Source organism: Xenopus tropicalis, chromosome 5, assembly GCF_000004195.4.
Source record: "Xenopus tropicalis strain Nigerian chromosome 5, UCB_Xtro_10.0, whole genome shotgun sequence".
NCBI lineage: Eukaryota > Metazoa > Chordata > Amphibia > Anura > Pipidae > Xenopus > Xenopus tropicalis.
The window spans coordinates 134,586,451-134,600,562 of NC_030681.2; the positions used below are offsets into that span (position 1 = coordinate 134,586,451).

Genomic DNA, 14,112 nt, shown 5'->3' on the forward strand with positions numbered 1-14,112 from the left:
TCTAGCCTGTGATTAAGTGCTTGTCTAGAATGAAATGCGTAAGGCAATAGCGATATTGCTCAAATAAAGTACAGGTATGGGACCCATTATCCAGAATACTTGGGACCTGGGGGTTTCCGGAAAAGGAGTTTTTCCGTAATTCAGATCTCCTAACTTAAGTCTACAAAAAAAATTATTTAAACAGTAATTAAACCCAATAGGATTGTTTTTCCTCCAATAAGGATTAATTATATCTTAGTTGGGATCAAGTGCAGGTACTGTTTTATTATTACAGAGAAAAGGGAATAATTTAACCATTAAATAAACCCAATAGGGCTGTTCTGCCCCCAATAAGGGGTAATTATATCTTAGTTGGGATCAAGTACAGGTACTGTTTTATTATTACAGAGAAAAGGGAATCATTTAACCATGAAATAAACCCAATAGGACTGTTCTGCCCCCAATAAGGGGTAATTATATCTTAGTTGGGATCAATTACAGGTACTGTTTTATTATTACAGAGAAAAGGGAATCATTTAACCATTAAATAAACCCAATAGGGCTGTTCTGCCCCCAATAAGGGGTAATTATATCTTAGTTGAGATCAAGTACAGGTACTGTTTTATTATTACAGAGAAAAGGGAATCATTTAACCATTAAATAAACCCAATAGGGCTGTTCTGCCCCCAATAAGGGGTAATTATATCTTAGTTGGGATCAAGTACAGGTACTGTTTTATTATTACAGAGAAAAGGGAATCATTTAACCATTAAATAAACCCAATAGGACTGTTCTGCCCCCAATAAGGGGTAATTATATCTTAGTTGGGATCAAGTACAGGTACTGTTTTATTATTACAGAGAAAAGGGAATCATTTAACCATTAAATAAACCCAATTATTGATTAAAATGGAGTCTATGGGAGACAGCCTTTCTGTAATTCAGAACTTTCTGGATAATGGGTTTCCAGATAAGGGGTCCAGTACCTGTATTTTGTTTTTTGATTGATATGGTTTTTCACACCCTTACCTGAAGCTCTGAGGCTGGTCCACTTTCCACATTTAGTGAGTTGGTACACTGAATTTTGGGCTGGATGTGATTATATTTGATTTATTTTAACCCCATATATACTGTTATGTTACTGCCAGAATGTATACAGCCCTCACAACCCTCATTCAACTTAATTCGTCTCTCTGTGACATGCCTGATTTAGAGCACTGAAAGTTGGCCGTCCCTAAAGCAAAAAATACATCTAGGGAGGAGTATTCAAAAAGCAGCTACATTAATATTATTAGTTTACCCTGAACATTCCTAGACGAAAGGACCGAGCAGGACTGTTAACCAAAAACAAATCAGTAGCACAAGAACAAGAATATGTATTAATGACTGTCTGCTCCGAAAGCCATTTTCAGAGATTTATAGTTGTGCTCCCAAGCAGACCAAGCCTGACTATCCGGTTTATCAATGGTAAATATTCATTATTAGCACTCTCCCAGAGCCTTACACGTCTGAGGAACAAATACGATAAAATATTTACAGCCAGCTCTGTGAGTCGTTATATCATTTACATCAGAGAGGCACCAGCGAGCTTTATTATATTCTCATTTTATTAGCTTTTATGTGCTCACATCTTGTTTTCTGCAATCAATAATAATATATTTTGCCTTGCCCAAAATGTAATTGAGGAAAATAAAAAGCAAGATAAAAGAAGTTCGGCGAGAATGAAAGTTAGGAAGAGTCTGGTGTTTGCATGCAAATTCCAGCCGGGTGTAAGATGGAGAAATACAATCTGTGCACCTCCTTCTTTATTTGATGCCATTTGAATTTACCTTTCTGCTGCTTTATTGGATTACTCTCAAGGTGGTGTTCTCGCAAAGGAACAAAGCAAGTGAAATGCGTTAAAGAGAGAAATTACTATTGATCTTAACATAAGACACATCATGACTCGAATCTCAAATAATGCCTACTGCCCAGGTATCTTAGGATAATTAATGTGCAGTCACTGCCCCTATATTCCCTTATTTATCCATTCCTATAGCGCGCAGTCAGGATTAACTCATCTTTATCTTTTTGTCAATAAAGAGCATAACGTAATTGGCAGCCAAGTTTGTGAAACAAAGAGTGCAACAAGTCTTACTTGACAAATAATGTCCTTCTGGTAGTAAACTGTATCATAGCATTGTCTGGTTGGAAATATACATGTCTGGTTGTGAAATATTGTTTTTAAATTCACGTGAATGGGTATGGAGAGGAGACTGTAAGTATACTCGGTGCTAGTTTGCTGGTTCTGCCTACTTTGGTAGAAAGCTGAAGGGTTTATTTACTAACAAAGGAGCTAAATGGCACTAGAAAAATTGCCCATATCAAGCATTCAAGCATCAATACATTCAGCTTGAAGGTGACCAACAGATACAGGGTTTAAAGGGGATGTTCAGCTTTTGCAATGTTCCAGAAAGTTCAATTAAAATTAAGCACTAACACAACTCAGGGTTCAGTGCAGACACAGAGATTGGCAGCAGGGAAGATAGAGCAGAATTGGCAGTTAGAGCACTACTGTGCATGTCTGGGCCTTAATCTGATTGGCTGACAATGTATGACAAAGGGACCAAGCATGAGCAGAAGTGCTTAACCTATGTCCTGGCCAACAACATCTACATGTGTGGTGGAAGGGGGGCTGGCAAACCATTCCAATGGTGGCATATCCTATCCTGGAGAAATGGGTAGGGGGATTTAACAAATTATATAATATAAAGAAGGCATTTTTTTAATGATTATAATAGGTAAAGTTCTTCTTTTGCAAACTCCTACCACTCTAATAGGACTTAGTAAAAGATGAACATCCCCTTTGGCTGACTCCAGCACGCATCAGAAACATGCCCAAGTGCCACGTAGCATGACTAGGGTATCAGCAACACAAAAAGACGTAGATTATGGAAGCATTGCAATACATCCTTTGTAATATAATATGTTTGTTTAAAAAGAACTTTGAACTTTCACTTCCCATTAAAGCTTACAGCAATGACACACCAGATTAGTTGGCCACAATAAATCTCCTCTATCACGGGCATCTATTCTTCTTTAAATACTTCCTAACGTCCCATATGTTATTGCACTTCCTTGATTCTACCTCATGAAAGGTGTGGTTCATTGTCCAGCCATGGAAGAATAAAGGCTTTAAACATTGCAGTTCATGCAGAAATCTGGGCAATGATATTCTCAGACAGTTTGCAATTGATCTTTTTTTATATTTTTTTCTAAATTCTGACTTATTGAGTCCAGTTAGAAACATCTCAGTGACTTGCCTGAATGACAGATAGACTGCAGGGAGTCTGACAGTTACAAGTTTCTAGATTCCGGTTAACAGGGGTTTGGCTGCCCCTTGCAGAAGCTGCAGACTGGCTCTGTACCTTAATCATAAATCACAAAGACAGGGGGCAGTTGTTTAACCTCTTGCGCCTACTTGTGGGTAACACAGCTCAGTTGAGCATGGCATAATAAGTGGCACAAGGCATAAAAACACTCAAAAAAACCTGATAAAGGGGAAATATTTTATGACTATTGGAATTTAGCAAGTAAAGCACCCTACAATCCATTCATAAGTGATCCCAGTGTATTGAGATAATAGACAGGCAATACAGAGTGGCAAGAATTGTGAACGTTTCTGTGAAGACCACAAGGAAAATAAATACGATGGATAGTTACAGCAAATTATCTGTAATAGCTACTTATCGGTATCTATCTATACAGTGTATACGGATTTCTTTTGCTCGACTCTTCTGTAGAACACTTTAAAAGAAGAACACTTAATAGCCGAAATAAATATAGCTACTGGATATTGAAAGAAAGCTATTGTGGAACATTTCAGCTTACCTTCATGTATTGTCACCGGCCATTAGAGGAGCCACTTTTGACTCTGAACTCTAACATCCATGTAAACTGTCTGTGATGTTGCTTCCATTTGTTGTATGTTATTTTAACGGAGATGCTTCTAAACACTTATGGGGTTATGTAATAAAAGGCTAAGTTTGCCCAGGAGCAGTAACCTATAGCAACCAATCAGCAGGTAGCAGTTACTGGTCACCTGTTTGAAAGCAAACCTTTTTATTGGTTGTTATCGGTTACTGCTCCTGGGCAAACTGCAAATATCCAAGGCTCTTGTAATACTTAAATCTACAGTTATTATTGATGTTGGTATATATGGTTTATGTATGTGAGTGTATAGATAGGTCAGTATAGGTTTGTGCGTGTTGGGTTTACTTGGAACTATGTAACTATGACTTTCCCCAGTTATAGACTGCCCACTCTAATTCATCCTGATTCTTAAAGCCGTACTCATTGACAACAGCAACCACTCTTCAGACAACTTTTATTGTTGAGTTTGTGTATTGTTTCTCAATATACTTCAATACACAGATTTCCCTCCATATACTAAAACTGCTAAACTGTTACCTGTTATCTCAAAATATTTGCTTGTCCTCTGCACACCTACTATAGCCTATTATTGTCATGTATATTTGAAACCTTTTCAGTTTTTTTCAACCTTTTTTCAGGTTCTGATTTACATAGTATGTTGTAGGCCAATGCCACAAAGGGGGCGGATTCTTAGCCTGCACCACCTTCATGCCAATTCCACTTTGTGTGCCCTCACCTGGGCTGACGCAATGGCTGTAGGTGCAGGCACATCAATACGTTTTTTTGAGCATGGGCCGAAAATTTGCCCTTTTTGGAAGTGGCCTTACTCTATACCAGTGATCCCCAACCAGTGGCTCAGGGGCAACATGCTCACCAACCTCTTGGATATTGCTCCCAGTGGCCTACCAGGTGCTTAATTTTTAATTCCTGGCTTGGAGGCACATTCTGGTTGCACAAAAACCAGGTGTACTGCCAAACAGAACCTCCTGTAGGCTGCCAGTCCACATAGGGGCTACTAAAATCCACAGGGATTCTAGTTGCTTACCCGCTTCCTTGGGTGGACTTTTTCTTCTTAAAAAAAAACACACCATCCCAGAGTTTTGTTTGCTGAGCATTGTGCCACCAGTTTTTTTTATTTATACTCCCTAATGTTCCCTGCAGAATTTTTATGAGGGCACATACACAGAACAGAAAAGCCCAACAGGGGATGCCTGGAAGACTGGAAAAAGATGGCTATGCTACACTCTGCAAACAGTACCCCATTTTTTAATAAGAGGAGTGCTAATGTGGGGTAGCGAGTAAGCAAATTTGTCACTTTCTTGTTACCTATTTTTACATTCCTTCTCCTTTAAAGAATAGTTAACCTTTTTTTCTGCCTCTAAAATTACTCTGAAAAATGTTTATATAATATATTATATTATAATATACCTTTCTACCTGCATTCAATCTTGTCTCATTTCTAAAACTCATTTCTAAATTGCAAGCAGCTCAATTGCAGCTCTTTCAGCTACGTCCTGCTCTAGCATTATGCTCTGCCCCCTTTTCTTTTCTGAGCTCTCATTTTTTTTTACTGTGAAGACAATCAAAGAGGTTCCTATTGTGCATGCTTGTTGCCTCTGCTCCAATGGAAATCAATCAGGCATGCACAGCAGACAACCTTACCCTCTTGACTTTTAAAGAGAGAAGGAGATCTCAGAAAAGAAAAGGGAGTGGAAATTCATATTAGACTAGGAAGTAGCTGAAAGAGCTACAGCTGAGCTATTCGGGGGCTGTAGAGTATTTTTAGAGGATATTGTTTTAAAATAAGCTTACTTGTACTTGTAAAGAAATGTGTTTTTACGTAGCTATACTGTAGTTTTTTTTTCTATGAGTCCCTCTATCTGGTCCTTTTGTAAGGGGGAACAGAAAAAAAAAACAATTTTCAGGAAGTCTAAGATAAGTAACTTTTTATTTATCCTTTATTGCTATGATACAAAAATACTGTTTTGTTTTTAAATTCAATGTTTTTCAGATATATTTAACGTTGGTGCCAACGGTTTCATACATTTTCCTTGGATAATAGAGCAATATACTAAGATCTTTGCTCTCATTTCATTTCTAATGAAACACCTAGTTATCCCTCATATGGTATTCAGGAACTAATCAGGTCATCAATTAAGACATAAAAGAATAATTGCATATTGTTACAGCAAAAGATCCCTGATTCATGTGCCTTGCACACAGCAAAACACTTGGACTCTATAACATCCATCTTTAGCTGCACTCTGCATCAAGCCTTATTGTGTGCTCAGATAGGTAATAAATGATGATTGCTTTAATTCAGGTATTTGTCATTGCTGGCTACAATAACTGAATGAGAATGTCATGAACTCCGCAGTTCTGTGCCTAAAACCTCTTAAAATGTTGAAGGTATAATCATTATTACATCTGAATAGTTGATCTTACAATGCAGAAAACAGTATATGGCTCTAGAAAGAAATATCCAGATAAAATTTTACCTTTCGTATAGCATGGCTTTTTGACATGACCATCATTGGTCTTTAGTCTCCTGTCTTCCCCTGAGAGATGTCTGACCGAATGGTCGTCGCAGTCCCTCATGCTTTCCCTCCTTCCAGCTTCCATGGCCATTTTATCCCTCATTGCCTTTGCTCTTTCACTTTCTAAGGCAATGGCTTTTTCAAGAAGTGTCAAGTTGCCTTTCGTCATATCAAATACTTCTTCTGACCTGTCTGAGGTGATGGAGGTAGTGTCATCATCTCTTTCAATACACTCATCCTCTTTTGCGCAGCTAGAAAAAGATCTTGATCTGGGGCTCAGTTGTTCTTCAAGTCTCATCAAGTTCATCATGTCGGAATAATTCCTATCATGTGTATGATCAGAATAATCTTCCTCTTGTCTGTGCATTCGCATGTTCATATGTTGCTGTTGACTTCTGTCATGGGAATTGGTTTCGCTAAGTTTCCTGGCCAAGTCAAAACATTGGTTGCGCAAGCATTCCAAACTGCTCAAGCATACCTCCTCATCACTCTCCTCTATCATTTTCTCAGCATGTCCATTGTTTGTAGGTTTCCCTAACATTACATAGTTCATATTCCTTGTATCTTCCTGCATTGCATTGTCAACAAAGTGTCTCTCATTGAGGTTATCTGAAAGCACTACACCGTGTCCTTGTGCCAGGAGCTTAAGGGAATCCACTGTTTCCCTAACAACATCGCTGTCCAAATCTAAACTTAGCTCAGTTTTTCGTCCCACGTGCTCATTTTTGTCACTATCATCTTCCATACTATTAGATGTATTGCTGTTCATTTCAGACTCTGTCCTGGCTCTGTATGCTGCATCCTCGGCTATTTTGCCAAGATTCAACAATGACTTGGCAACCAGTTCATCATAATTATCATATTCATCATTGTTATTATCATCTTTTTCTGTATCATGCAATATTCGAGAACTGTGGCAGTCCATTGGATGAAGGCCTAAAAATAGAACAGAAAAAAAAAAATTAGCTAGAACATTAATTGGCCATGGAGATGAATATAATATAGTACTCTGTGTTATAGCTTTTAAAAGGTTACGTTACCTATTTTTTACTTTCCTTTTAAATAAACCAATAGAAATTTTGGCAGATAATGTATAATTATCAGAGGCTCCTGTAAATAACCTTCTGTGTAGCCATGGGGGCAGACATTCAGGTTGTAGTAGGACACCAGGGCACACTTTATTACATAAACAACAGCTAAACTATGTAGTATGCAATTGGCTTAGTACTAAACAAGGGATATAAACAGGACCAAAATATCATTCACGGCTCTCTCAACTATAAAGTCAAACTATTTCTCTTATGAAATAAAATGTTGTCAAGAAATAATTTTTGTAGGTGCTGGTTGGAAAGACATATACTGTACATTAAATAAATTCATCCACTTTCCATAGCACTATCTATTGTAGTTGTATCATTTCCATCATTTCCAAGTAACCATCAAGAGGAATGACCTAGGTGACAGATTGGCTTCTCCTGATGTCACTAATCCAGGTCAGCTGAAAATAACTAGCAATGGGAAATTGTGCTAATTGTGCTTATAGCCTGTACAAAGAGATACCATAACCCAGGGATCCCCAACCCTTTATACCCATGAGCCACATTCAAATGGAAAAAGTGTTGGGCAGCAACGCAAGCATGAAAAAGTTCCTGGGGATGCCAATAAGAGCTATAATTGGCTATTTGGAAGCCACTATGTGGACTGGCAGCCTATAGAATGCTCTGTTTGGCTTTACACTTGGTTTTAGGCAATCAACACTTGACTCCTAGCCAGAATTTCAAAAATTGGCATCAACTTTGAAGCCACTGGGAGCAACATCCAAGGGGTTGGTGAGCTACATGTTGCCCCCGAGCCACTGGTTGGGGATCACTGCCATAACCAGTTATATTAGATTGATTAGCTGCTTTGTCATGATTAAATCAATAAGGGTACACCAAATCCAGGACTAATTGACATTTTTTTTGTTCACAGTTCATGTAAATTTTAGTTATACTTACATTTTGAATATGTCTTTTAGGGTTTGATTTGATTCGGTGCTCTACAAATCCAAATATTTTTGATTTTGTGCATTCGTATGAATTAATAATTTCAATAAAAATGATGTCTGGAATGTTGACTGATTACCTTTGTAACGATATTCTTGTTGGAATGTGCAAAATGGAAATCAGCAGGGAAGTATGGTAAGCCCTGCACTAAAAACAATAAGTCCTAATGAAATTTCCAAAATTGAACCCCACCATTCATTGTGGGGCACCTCAGTAACATTTTTGGCATCACTGGAAAGAAGCGCCATGGTCTGTCTTTACGCTAACAAGTCAGTTGCATGATGGATTAGTAACTAACAATCTAGCAGAGGATACCAATATGCCTTTAATGGCTCCTCCTATGGTGGATAAATCTGAAATTCCAGCTCTTAACTAGACAAATGACTGTTAATCGTAGTGCAACAAATTTGTCTAACTTAAAACAAATCATAGAGCCTTAGAAATATCTCCAACTTAAAACAATTGATAGAGCTTTAGAAATATCTGTAACTACACATAAAAAGACATCTATAGAAAGTCAGGAGTAAAATGGCCCACACTTCCATTCCTTGAGATCAGGTCAGTGCAACTGATGATTGGTTAGTCAACTGGACCACTGCAGGTTAGGAATCCCTGATATATGTAATGGGGCCCATCCTTTCTTCATTGTCACAATTCCATTCATTCACATACAAAGTTGTTTTGATTTGAAAAAAGACAAAAGTTCAGCAAGTTTGACCTTTCCAAATGAACCCCAGTATACTGTATATACACATACCTATACAGACTATCTATGTACTATAAACTATATCTATAAACTATAAATATATATATAGAGAGAGTGATACCCATACTAAACAAACTGTAGATCTTAAGATCCCAATTAAGATTGTTATGCATGTTCAAGAAATCGTCCATGTCTCATTTGAAACTCTGTCTATCAATACAGTTCACTTTGTATAGAATGAATCTATCAAAAGAATAGTAGATCTGGCAGATAGCTTCAATGTCCCTTTCTTGGTGGCAATATATAAACTAAGCCCTATGCTATGTCGCCTTTGTTACATCTATAAATTAACAAAGTTGCTTGAAGACATTAAGCCACTTATTTAAACATCAATGATATTCCATTAATAAGCAGGAAAAGAGATTCTTCAGATTTGTATAATATTCTCACAGAAAATGCTCCTTGACACCAAGTATTCTTAATGTACACTCAGTTCTATTTTAGCACCTCCTTCAAATAAGATGAAATAGCAGGAATTCTCAGATACTATCCAATTTTTTTCAGCAGCAGTGCTTGATAGAAAAAAGTTGTAGAGAAGTTGAATTTAACCATTTGGGTTCCTGTGTACAAGAGAGATTCCTGTAAGTCTGGTCAAAGTGATATTTAGGATGTATATTAATTTTAAAATGTCTTATGGGCACCGCACAATTGGCAATATCAGGATGCAACATCTAGAATTACGGGTCCTTAGTAAAAACTCACACTACAGAGTTTCAGACTTTTTCTGGAGGCAATGTCAGCACAAGAACTGTATGTTAGGAGAATAGTTTCCTATAGATGAACGTAACATCAGTGCGTGCAATGCTAAGCACTTGCTCGATCGGAGTAATAGACTAATGGAACCCCTTCTCTGAAGTCATGAATCATGCTTCTCCCTCTGGTTGTTTGAGTCTGGCTAACAATGGGATTATAACAAGGACCTATCCAAGCCAACTAAAGGTAGACCTCATCAAAGGGCCAGTGTGGTCCTTGCTTGATAGGATCTTTAAACCCAATAGATATCCTACTATAAATCAGTCAAACAGACCATCAGTTTGCCCCCTTATTTCGCCAAATAAGGACTATGATCAGTTTGCCCCCTCCTCCATGGGTCAAATGGGTACCAGCTCTGTCTAAATGGCCAGCTTTACACGAACACTAAAAAGAAAGAAAACAGTGCCCAAAATGTATCTAATGGAGCTGTTGAGGGCAGTTTAACTACAACTAAAATGAAGAAAAATATGACTTTTTAGATTAGAACTCAATGTCTAGTTGAGTGAACATTGGTCCTTCCATCCCCAGAAAGGTTTGGGGTTTTATTCATATTCTAAATCCACAGTAAAGTACCCTAATTTATTCCTTGGGGGTGCCAAATAAGGACTATCATCAGTTTGCCCCCTCCCCCATGGGTCAAACAGGTACCAGCTCTGTCTAAATGGCCAGCTTTACACGGCCACTAAAATTGGACTTTATTGCATTACACTGAAAGAAAACAGTGCCCAGAATGTACCTAATGGAGCTGTTTTGGGCAGTTTAGATCTACAGGTTGTCAGATCAATATCTACTGGTAGATGATGTTCACTATTGGGACACCCCTGTGATATAGGATGCATTCCCCTTGGATGCCATGAAAACATAATGTTGATTAGGAATGCAAATACTCACAGCTTCCTTCAAAATTGGCACATTCTGGAGAACACAGACTGCAATATTTATAGAGTGATTTTTTCAGCCTGACATCAAAGTACAAAATGAACTTGACAATCCTCTCATCATCTAGATGCTCTGACATTGATCTCAGATCAGATGTACAGCCTTGTATTGTGGGGTTTAGGTAAAGAGTGTCTCTTTCAGCCAGAAGAGTAAAAAAATGAACTCAAGTAGGTCACAAACGTAATGCTATTTTTAGTAAACATGTCCCCATGACTATAATGTCTAGCAGAGATTTGCATGCTAAGATTCTGCCTCTATTTATATTTTCCACAGTAATTTGTTGCACCGGTGTTGAGAACATTTATGCTGCACCTGTTCCTGTGTGTCTCTTATTGCCGAAACTATAAAGCAGCTAATGTGCAATGGCACCAGCCCTGGAATTACCAGCATGGTCTTTATAGTCCTCATTTGCAAAGAGCATATAAACACCTGACAGCAATAAAATGACAGCTATCGCCCTCCAGGAAACTACCCACTTGAAAATATATTGACACTATCTATGGAACCAAGTCTGCAAGCATATGTTGTACACCATTACGGACTACTGAAATGGGAGTTACAAACTGTGTTTGCCCAATGTGCCCAACTGACTTTATCCCTTATCCAGTCAAATTGCAGTGATCAACTTGCCCATTGGTAATAAAAAGCATGTTTGAAAGGGGCTTGGCTAATTCAATAGTGGTGACTTTCAACTATTCCTAGACATGGCAGTAAATGCAATAGACAAGGCAGTAAAAGCTAGTGAGGGCAGCTTTACGGCAATGCTGGGAACAGTAACTAAATATTATCATGGTGTGAAATCACAGTTCTAGGTAACATAGATAGTACATAGTGAAAAATCAGCAGCATCGAAGTGATTTGGGTGGGCAAAGTGCTTTATTGGCTCATAATGGCATATAAACAACGTTTCAGGCCACACTGGGTCTAGATAAAGGGCCCAGTGTAGCCCGAAACATTGCCTATAAGCCATTATGAGCGAATAATACAAGTCCAAGTAACTGCAGCACACTGTTAATCTGTATTTTTTTTTAGACAAAAGAAATGTTTCAGGCCTTACAGGGCCATTTATGAGCCAATAAAACCTTTTTAGCATCCAAATCACTAATACAGTGTACTGCTGAGTCTTCACTATGTACTGTTTGTATGCGTGACCCAAGGCAGTTTGGGTAAAAGAATTCTAGGCTGAGCATTCCAATACTTGCTGTAAGTTCTACGTAATACATAGCAGAACAGAGAATGCTCCTAGGGCTTCAAGGACATTGAATAAACTTCAGGTCAATGGTTAAGGATCCCATCTCCAAGTGTTCACCCTGTAGGTACTTTTGGGATGGAAAGGATTAAAGGCCATATTTGGGGGGACATTTAGGTGGCTCTGCTCAACTACATCAAAGGAGTGGGGAAAAATGAAGAAAAATATGACTTTAGATTAGAACTCAATGTCTAGTTGAGTGAACATTGGTCCTTCCATCCCTAGAGAGGTTTGGGGTTTTCTTCATATTCTAAACCCACAGTAAAGTACCCTAATTTATTCCTTGGGGGTGCCAAATAAGTGCTGTGATTGGCTATTTGGTAGCCCCATGGGGACTGCTGTCCTTGAGGAGGCTCTGCTTGGAGTAAAACTGTGTCTCTGTGCTTCCAAAACTTGTCTCCAAGCCAGAAATCTAAAAATGGCACCTACTTTGGGGCCACTGGGAGCAACATCAAAAGGACTGGTGAGCAGCATGTTACTCATAAGCCATTTGTTGGGGATCACTGGTATAAACCATTCATATATATGAATAGTATTTTTTGTTTCTGAACAAACTTTTTTGTTTGACATTTAGAAAGGAGAGCAGCAACTCAAACATACCTTATTTTAAATGCTTTTTTAAAAGGATCAGGAATGGAAATGGCAGATAATGATAGCATCTGCAAAAATTATTTACCCAATGTCTTTGTATGGTTCAGTAACTAGAAAAAAAAAATAAAAAAGAGAACAAGATCTTTTGTGCAAATCCTTCCGGGTATGATTTGAATGTACCGATAATCTATACAGGGAACCTGACAGCCAGTCTGATCTACATCTGCTGATGTTCTCGATAGTAAAAGTATGTAATTTCATTCCCGGGCTCTTACACTTTAGCTTTTAAGCATAAGAAAATTAAAAGTGTAGCTGCTCAGATAGCAGGGAGCTGCTGAAATACTGAATGATCTTCAGAGTGATTTCAGACTGCAAAAGTAAATGAATTTTGGGGGCTCAGTAGAAGAATGCATCTTTTACTTCAGAATTGAAAAGCATTATGGGTTAATTTTACTAGTGTCTATGAATCAGAATAAGCAAACAGCAAATTATATGGGAAAATTATGAATCCAAAATGCTTGGTACAGATGAAATGATGAATTGGGCTTTATCATTAGAACCGTATTTACATGCTTGGGTTCTTTGTGTAGCAAGGAATATACTTTTATCTTTATTTTCACCTACTTAGTACTGAGGCATTGTAACTTTAGGCTTTACGTAAACCATTCCTGTAAGGTAATACCTGTACTGGTTGCACAATACTTTGGGGGGAGATATGTGTCCTGTTCCTATCCATTTTATATGCTAAGAGCAAGATCCCTGTGTAGCTGTTCAGCACACCATAGGGCTAATTTATTAATACCTGTATAATGTAGTTTCTAACCCACTAACTAATTGAATAGCTGCTATTTGTAATTGCACATGTGCAATTTAGAGCCTATGATAGTAAATAAACCCCCATGGGCGCAAGCTGCTTAAGTTATTCCACAATTTTAATGTATGCTTCCTTGTGGTGATTTAATTGTTTTTAGTGAATTTCTATACTGTTCACTTATTCATTAAGCATCAGCTTTCTGTTGTACATACATTTATATAGCACCAACATATTCTGCAATGGCTATACGTCATTCATTGCCCCAGTGGAGCTTATTATCTAAGCTACTCTATGGTCAATAATATCAAGAGCCACTTAACTTGCCTGTATGTTTTGGGGGTATGAAGAACCCAGAGGAATACACTCAAACATGGGGAAAATGTTTTAGAATTAAAATTAGAGCCCTGGCTGGAATTGAACCTAGGAACCCAGTGCTGCAAGGCAGCAGCGCTATCCATTACATGGAAGTAAACTGGTCAAAGGCATGATTAAAAAGTTGGATCATAAATAGGTACAACATAGTAAAAT

General features: G+C 38.0%; 1 protein-coding gene across 11 annotated transcripts in view; it reads right to left on the reverse strand.

The window, feature by feature from the left end:
* The window catches only part of myt1l (myelin transcription factor 1 like), a 303,857-nt gene that overhangs the window by 49,151 nt on the left and 240,594 nt on the right, over nucleotides 1-14,112 (reverse strand). For all 11 annotated transcript variants that reach the window (XM_031902860.1, XM_031902863.1, XM_031902856.1 and 8 more), the window contains one exon: nucleotides 6,389-7,363. In XM_031902860.1, the coding sequence (XP_031758720.1) occupies nucleotides 6,389-7,363 (975 nt within the window). The remainder of the gene's footprint in view (nucleotides 1-6,388; nucleotides 7,364-14,112) is intronic.